Source organism: Antedon mediterranea, chromosome 8 (genome assembly GCF_964355755.1).
Source record: "Antedon mediterranea chromosome 8, ecAntMedi1.1, whole genome shotgun sequence".
In the NCBI taxonomy this organism is placed as follows: Eukaryota; Metazoa; Echinodermata; class Crinoidea; order Comatulida; family Antedonidae; genus Antedon; species Antedon mediterranea.
This window is the reverse complement of record NC_092677.1, coordinates 6633582-6642634: the sequence shown is the minus strand read 5'-3', so window position 1 is coordinate 6642634 and position 9053 is coordinate 6633582. Positions and strand designations below refer to the sequence as shown.

General features: G+C 35.6%; 1 protein-coding gene across 1 annotated transcript; it reads right to left on the bottom strand.

Moving 5' to 3' along the window:
* Positions 1-335: 335 nt before the first annotated feature.
* LOC140057229 (uncharacterized) lies at positions 336-7635 on the bottom strand. Its single transcript, XM_072102796.1, has 5 exons — positions 7159-7635; positions 3815-3988; positions 3438-3586; positions 2917-3239; positions 336-2573 (listed from the first exon to the last, which is right to left on the bottom strand). The coding sequence occupies exons 1-5, from the start codon at positions 7585-7587 to the stop codon at positions 2059-2061; spliced, it is 1590 nt and encodes a 529-aa protein (XP_071958897.1). The 5' UTR covers positions 7588-7635; the 3' UTR covers positions 336-2058.
* Positions 7636-9053: the final 1418 nt, after the last annotated feature.

The following is a 9053-nucleotide window of genomic DNA, read 5'->3' as shown; positions in this document are numbered from 1 at the left end:
TACAGTCACTTTCAGGGTGGTTGTTATTTTGCCACATGACTGTCAGGCTATTGATTGTCTTTTCACAAAACCTCGGCAAAATAGTTTGCCAAGAATTCATGTTTGGCCTAACTTCTCAAAACTTGACGTGGTTTATCAACTTTTCTTGCCAAACTCGGATGAGTTTGCTCAAATTTGCAAACTAAAGTTTTATTTATTTTTTCGATTTACTATAAAAATGCATAATTTTCAATTTGAACATTATTATTTCAGAAGTGCTCTTGGTACAAGTTCCAATAAAAATTAAATAGCCACGCTACCGTATTAATAGATTATCGTGGAGTTCAGTGCTCTTTATTAAGCGGGTATGCCTACCTCTAAATTAAAGTGGTAGATACCCTCGGGCGAAATGTTGCTTGCACATTATTGGTTTTCTCTCTACGCGATGGACCACTCGTACTTGCACTACGTCGTTGTAGGATATCCATTGCCACAAATTAGTATAAGGAGAATTTTCGATTCGCTTATTTGCATGTGATATGGGCTTAGGGTTAATGCTTTTTATATGCCGTATTTCAGTAAGACGCAGTACTTTTTCTATAACCTCAATAAGTTAGTTATTTCGAATGCAGTATCCACGCAATCATCAGTAAGCCTATATACTAGCCATTTTACCATGAGGCCTCTAACTGGTTAGAGACTCAGCAGCAGGAACGCCTTTGATTATGCACGTTAACGGTATAATATAGCCGGCCTACTAATGGTGAAAGAGGGGTGGAGATATGGACAAATCTGCAACAACCGTCAGCATTCCTTTATACGCAAAAATAACACAAAAGCTTTTGAAAAAAAATAGCATTTATTTAAATAAAAATTACAGCAGCCATTCTTTTTCCACAAAATTAGACGTAAGCAAGACTAAATCTTGAATATCTATTTATTCAAGAATGCATAATTAATGTAATATTTAATCTTAGCTAAGTTTTAGTCAATTGTTTAAGATAAGCAGGTTGAAAATCACCCGTTGGTTATAGGGAACGTTCGGTTTGCGACAACCAAGGTACGTCATGTTGTTGTGGATATGCGGGGATTTTGGTAAATTCCTCACTCGATTTGTAATTCTACATTAGATTCAGGTGACAAAATATACGTAGGTTTGGTGGCGTTAGAGGCAACCTCTGTTATTTCCGGGAAATTTTGACCGAGAGATTTATCTTGTTTCTTACATGATTTTAGGTTATAGACCGAAATTAGTAAAAAGATAAATATGTTGACACATGTGGCGTTTCATACGTATAATACGCTCAAATATTCGTAGTTTTCAGACATGGGGCAAGTCTATTGGTTTACTTGTTGAGGCAAAGCACTATGTGCTTAAAAGCTCCCCGTATGGCGTAAACTTTAGTTTCTGTAGCTAAATAGATGTTCTCTTAACCTTTATGCACTGTACAGACCTTGTAACATTACAGTTACTAGAAAAACCTGGTACATTTATGATAGACGAAATGTTAAGCTAACTTACACCGTGTCGAACGAATATATGCAGAACGCTATTTTGAAACACTAGTATACAAATAAATATGAACTTACCACTATGTGTACGTGTAGGCCTAATAATTCCAATTTCCAAAAAAATGTCAAAAGAAAAAGTAATAATAACGTAATATAATCCAGTTAAGTAAGTACTAAACATGGTTACTGGTACAAATTCAAGCCATTTGTTAGTAAACGAAAACGTTACTATAAAGGAATCTATTGAAATGAAAACGATTTCCACAAATGAAACATAGTATGCTAATTAGGACTCGCACCTGGTGACGCAAGTGATGCGTATAACAATATTTCTTACAAAATAAAACTTTTTTTTGTGTAACTATCGGTAATAAAGTTGTGAGAACGTCTGCATAATATTGGAAATGTTTAAATTAACACATAGCATTTAATTAATATATTTTTTAGCAAAATAAACTAATCCGATGACGATATATATATAATAGCTTATCTATATGGACATAGTTATACCCACTAAATTATAGTTTTACCATAAAGCACAGTAAAAGTGTATCGAATTTCGGCAAATCAGAAATTAAAAAATGCAAATATAATGGTTGCAAAAAGTAAAGCGCCGGTTAATTGTAAGTTTGATGCCGAGTTCGTACTAAACGCAGGCGCACTCCCGGTACAAGCACACTGATGACCTTCGACCCATTCAGTGCACGCTCCTCCGTTGAGACAGTCTACGGCCTTCCTTGCTTCACGAGCACCACTTTCTAGAGCCCCTTGAACGTGAGAGCTGAACCGCAGACTTGTATGTTCGCCAGCAAAAAGTACCCTTCCTACTTTTGACTGAATCCTCTGAAAGCATTTGCTGTTAAGTGATGGGCCAAATACGCATCTTGCTCCCATCGTTAGTGAGTTAGAGTTCCAGTCTGTTACATGGAATGAAATAGGATCTGGTACTCTTGGTCCAAACATTCCACGAAGTACGGCCATCATTTCGTTTCTGATAACCGAACGCGGCTGACGATCAATCCTCCTCGCTTCGTCGCCTGTTACTTCTGCCATCAAAACGTGCACATTACGACTGTAAATGCCTACGAAGATAATTTAATAATATTTATAAATACTGTAATTGTTAAGAAAATCATCAAGAGAAGCTAAAGCGTCTATCGATCCCACACCGTTTGGGATCGGTCCCAACACGCTTTGGATTTTGATTGGATTCGGAAACTACGGCACAACACAAGAAGATGGTGTAGGCGCAATTAATTAACAATAAATGCGTTCGCTCGAACTAGAACCCAAGCTTAAAGGCCTACCTTGGATGGATGAGGTTGATAGAATTGATTTTTTTTGATAAACTTTTTCGTAAGCAAAACGGCAAGATGATGTCTAAATAGAGGCACAGTCATATGTGGTCGTCATATCATAGCCTACCTTTTGATCCAAGATCGGTGAAGAATGGATAATGCCCTTTTCGGTCAGTTGCTCGTAATAAGAACTCCGTATTACCCCAGAATTTTGAAGGAAACTGCATCAAAATCTTTGTATGCGCTCCCATGGTATACCTGTTGTACTCTCTCACTTTCCATCCGGGCAATCCAGGAGTAAACTTTACAACGTTGTTTTGCAGAACACCAACACTGAACGTAGATATAGCATAATCGGCTGTATATACTGAGCCGTCTGCACACGTCACTTGAACGTCCATAGCGTTGTTGTTGATTTGGGTGATGTTTTTATTCAAAAGGATCTTTGCTCTGATGGTATTAAAATTGTAAAATACATTACGTGAGAAATCAGGCATTACTGGCGTAACCTTATAATAAATATTTAGGAATAATGGTCTTTCTTTAAAAAAAAGTCCACTAGTATATCAAAGCAAATGTTTGTTTTGTAAATAATTATTTTTTTCCAACTAGCATCCATCACTAAAAAGAAAAATAGTCAAAACGTACTTATGTGTTGGGCTTTTCAGGAAGAGCATATTAGCTTCAAAGAAGTGTTTGAAACCGCGCTGGTCAGTGACGTAAGCAGGCCTTCTGGCTCCCGGTCCACGTTTCACCCACTCTGGTGTGTCGAACGCATGTGACATTAACGATGCATACTGAGGAGGAAATAAATGACAATTATTACACTCTAGCGATAGAAATTTACTGGCTATAGAATCATAATAAAACATTTTTTATTAATACACAGATTCTTAATGTTTATGTGGTAAAACTAATTAATATTTCTTGGCTTATTTATACTTTTAATAGGAGGGTTAACAATTTATACTTTAATATGTGGCTAATTATATTGAGTAATATAGTAGTAATACAAACAAACGTACACTTGGTCGATCTCCTAGCCAATAGTCGTTATAGGCCCACTCAATCGTCTTCTCTAGAGCAGTCGTTGGTAGCCACCCGATGGTTCGGTAGGCGTCTCTGACTGACATATCCGTGTCGTGGGATTCCCACAACTCCTCCGCTACATTTAACCCATTACGAACAGCACGACCTGCCTAAAAGAATTAAGATGACGTTGACAATGGTAACTTGTTGTCATAAGGTTAAAATTTGAAATACGGTAAACAAAGAAATTGACAAAACAGAAAGATGGGAGGGATACATCCAAGCGCATGAAAGAAAAATACTTCATCGTTGTTTAACCAAGAACCACATAGGCCTATGTATGGTACTTGACATCAACGTTTGGAATGACTTATTCAACATGGAATGACTAATGCTGATTCAAACAGTAAGTAGATTAGCATAATTATTCGCAAGCCGGGATAGTCCGCTGACTGGTTTGATAAAGTCAGTGGTAAAAATCATTTGTCAATAATTTTAGAGTTTCCGGGCATCTGTTCGGAATATTAACATTTTTTCACAAACTTTCTACAGGTAGCCATACCTTAGATTTGAAGAAAGCCCTTTCCGTTACAGGGGTCTCCTCAGTCTAAACTATGACATCACTTCCTACCCAGGGTTTTCTGCCTAACAAACTCACCCTCGGGGACATCGCTTTAGTCAACGGAAGTGACGTTGCATCAACATTACCATAGACTCTAGCGATGAGGAAATAATACAGTTAGAAAATTTCGAAAACTTTCGCTTTTTTGCCAATTAAATAGAGACTAAAATCCCTAAGTCATGATCAATTTTATCTGTGTAATTATTTTATATATAACTGAATACTTTGAATAAGTCGAAAATTCTATAGGCCTATGTTTACTTTAGAAATAGTAGGCCTATCTGTCTTTGTGAGTCTGTGATTATCAGCTTGTTATTAACCCGGTAAGTTTCATGGGCCAATCATCTACTTTAATTCATCATCATCAAAGTATTAACAAAACTGTTTGAAACAGAAAGATGAACATTTATGTTAATTAATTAAAATTTACGACATTCACAACATTTAAATACGATTATAACATAAATCAATTTGTCATCTATCATTCATTGAATAATTAATTATATTATGGTATTAATATAACAAAAAAGATAATAAGGTTGGAGTCGAAGGAGCTCACAGTTTGCGATGTTTATTCACCCCGATGGGTAGATTAAAAGTTTATATTAAATATATGAAAAAGGTTTTTGATATTTGATATGTATACTGTAGAGTATCTAAAACTGTAAAATATTGACTATTTTTTCGGGTGATATAAATAATATACAACTATACTGATTTACTTTAACTACAGTACCATTTCCAGAGTATCAAGTAAGCCATGACTTGTCTTGTCCATTTGTTTCCGGTGATGATCTTGTTCTTAGGTGTGAAGTCCGCCTACGAATCGATCACTGACATATTATGCTACAGTGAAATATGCTACATTTTATTTAGGCCTATAACATAACGATTGTTTGTAGTGTTAAAAGTGCTACAATGTGGAGTTTGAATATTAGATCTCTAAATGTATTTTTTTATCATAATGCTTTCGGCACCATTTTTTTCTATAAACTGTAACGTGTATGCTGTTTGTCGAACATGGCGTTCCAACTTTTTATGAGTACATGCGAATTAATTTAAAGTGTAAACAACTTCTAAATGCGGAGAAGCACGACAGTTTTTCCTGTGTATGTAAATGTAAATGTATTCTCTTATAGCAGACTCTACGTTGTAAATAAATTGATTGTGCTGTATGCATAAGATCTACATAGGTTATTTATTTTGTGAACATACAGTAAAATAATAAAATAAATTGAACTGAATTTACACGTTAAATTAGTTCAATTAAAATCAATTAATGCATTTATAAAGAAACAATTGACCAATGGATAAAGCATAGGATAACATGGATGTTATCTGAAGATCCCACCTAGAGTTATGTCATTCAACATACATAACTATGGTTATTCATTAATATCAGCCGATTGAAACTATGCTGCTTATCACTGTCTGTGCTTTCCAAGAAACAATATAAAAACATTCTACAGCTAGTTAATTTAACACGTACTAAATGTCAAGTACTATAGATGCTTACAGGAGCTGAATTAACACCATATGCCCTGTCACGCTAAACATAAGACTGCCTAACATCATCACCATTGTCAATTTACCAATAAATATGCCTGTGAAGCAACACATTTGGGTTGTCCCCTCCTCAGTCCTAATTGAGTTAAGCGCGCACTTTTGTTGGCCAATCCTACCTACTGTACTCGTAATAGGCCTGTGACGCAACACATTTGGGTTGTCCTCTCCTCTCAGTCGTAATTGGTTATGCGCGCACTTTCGTGAACCTTCTATGGTATGCAGCATGGTCTATGCTGAATCAACCACTCAGTTTTACATTGCAAGAGGCTGTGTGAGAAAGCTTGGAACTTCGGTATTGGTGAAATCATACTGTACACACAACATACTTGAATACTGAATGATGCCAAGACTAAATTGATTTATTTTACATGTCGTCATAGACCTGAAGATTGGACACCTGTAAACATTGGCAACTCTTTGATCATAGACCATCACCTCGAAATCTTAAGTTAACTCTGTCTTAAATTTGTCTGCTCCTGTGGACAAAGTGTGCAAATCTGCAATGAATTTCAACCGCAAGATTGGACATTTAACTGAACGCAAAGTCGTCGGGAACATTAGTCAATGAACTTGTTTCATCCAGACAAGCTTCGTGCAATCACCTCCTTTGTGGGCTTGCAACTACTGCTATCACTAAGGCCAAGCGTGCCCACTGATTCTTTAAATCCCAACATGACAGCATTATTACACCAGAAATGGAGCAGCTAAATTGGTTGGCAGTTGAGAAAAGAGTGATGTACATTACATCCTAACATGGCTCCAATATTTAATATATGTATCATTTCTCCGAAAAAAAAAGTATTTTGAGGTCATCATCGGAGGTTTTACTAAAGGCCTATATTCACGACCTTCAAGTTGTATGGAACGTGCCTTTTCCATGTCTGCTACTATCAACTTCCTTCTTAACTCAATCAGTCAGGAAAGCTGAACAACTCTCCAAAACCCACCTTTTTAATTTTCACTTTCATCATTACACATTTACCTTTTTGATTTTCATATTTTTCTCATTTTTGTTGACTGTTAGGAACCCAACATTTTGCGCTATACAGTATTACATTGAACTTTATTAATATTAAATAAAAGCCCGTGTAATATAAAACATTATGATTAAATTAATAATTAAAACAAATAATTTATGAACAGTTAGCATACCTGTGTCCAGACTGGAAGTGCCGCTCGGTTTAGATTACGTCCTGATGCATCTACGACATTCATCGATTCCCAATTTGGACGATGCGTTCGAAGAAGTCCGATCGCCGCACTTTCTACCGCTTCCGCCAGCGGCAAAGCCCGATCTGCCCCGACTTCAACCTGAGCCCCAGCAAACGGAATATCGCGCACACGGCCACCATAATATGAAGCTCCTTCCAAGATTAAAAAATCATGCATACCCTGATCTACAAGAGTTTGAGCTGCTTTGAGCCCAGACGGTCCAGCGCCTAGGATTAATATCCGTGTTTTTGAAGACGGTGGGCCCGCCGCGCCCGGGCCAGAAGGGCCACCCCCCATCTGCCCATTTACCAGTCGTTGATCTACGACTAAAACCACTGAACTCACAAGAAATAGGAGCAAGTACGACATTGTTATATACTAAAGTAAAACTATGCACTCAGTTCTCGGTTGCTCATCTCAAACAGCCCTGAATTCTAAATATGACTTTTAAAAATGGAAGTGAGTCATCAGTCCCTTAATTGATAGACCTTCTAAAGAAATCAAGCAATGACCGTTGTTTTAGTTGGTTCGCTCTTTTTGCGTAGTCAATTACCGTAATTAAACAATTTAAGCATTATGTTACACTCATGTAAATAATTAACATAATATTATAAAGAGTTATAATCTTGTTTTAACGGTCTTGGATTGCATTTTGACATTTAAAGCAATGATTCGACTCGGATATCGTTATTTCCATCTTGTCCCTGATCGTTCCGACATGAAATTCACTTTCCCTTTCTGACATATTGTCAAATATATATTTTTTTTGGAGATGTAATAATGAAATACACTGGGTACATGGTGGTGTCGTCAATTACTAGGGGCCTATATCCACGCCTTGATTTGTGACGCACCAGGACGTTCAAGAGAGATAGGCTACGTGTAGTAGTTTTACTTTAGTTTAGTTGCATTAAACACAATCCCATTATATTGTTTTCGTTTTCACTAAGCGCCGTTGTATAACGAGGATATAACGACGTAATCTTCTCACAATTATAGCCAGATATTGTGTGTAAAATATTCTTATTACCGAGTTTAAAGAAAAGTAAATTAATTTTGATTTTGATTAGTATGCTATTAAGCAAGGCGAAATAAGTTTGAGATTTCTCAATGTTGCAACTAATTTGATTAAAATGATATTCACCATTCAGATGTTGAGTAAACGCTTCCCGTGGAAACCCGCTGTTTAATTTCAATACAGTGAAAGTTTTTTTTTTCTTTTTCTTCACTAATAATATAATAGAAAGAACGGCTTTCATAAATAAATGAATAGCGCCCGCTACAAAGTTGACATAATTAAATGAAAACAAATTGAGAAAATAACATGGCAATAATCATTTATTACAATCAAGACAATCTAACAACATCCTTGCTTCAATTAAATGTTTAAAGATGTAAATTTAAAAAACATGAAAAATAAAGAATAATGAAATCAGACCTTGAATAATGATGATAATAATGATTAATTAATTTTACTTAAATGACAAAATAAATGGTTAAATTCAACCAAACACACATTGGCTGGCAGCCAATTTGATCATTTTTTGCTTTAAATTAATTTTGTTTAGGTAAATACATTTTTTGGTCAAAGTGGATAACTATTATGTTTAATTAAAATGGCATATTCAGCAAAAATTGTTTAAAGAATTATTTTTCAGGGGGACAATACATCTTTAATAACTAATTTATTTCTCTTGCTTAAATTATGTAAGTTAAAATAAACCACAATACTTCATCAGTGACATACCATTTGAAGAGGATTGGCAAGACTTGTCAAATTAAAATAAAAGAAAACTAAACAACAATTAAAGTGTAAAAGTGCTTTGTTTAAAATG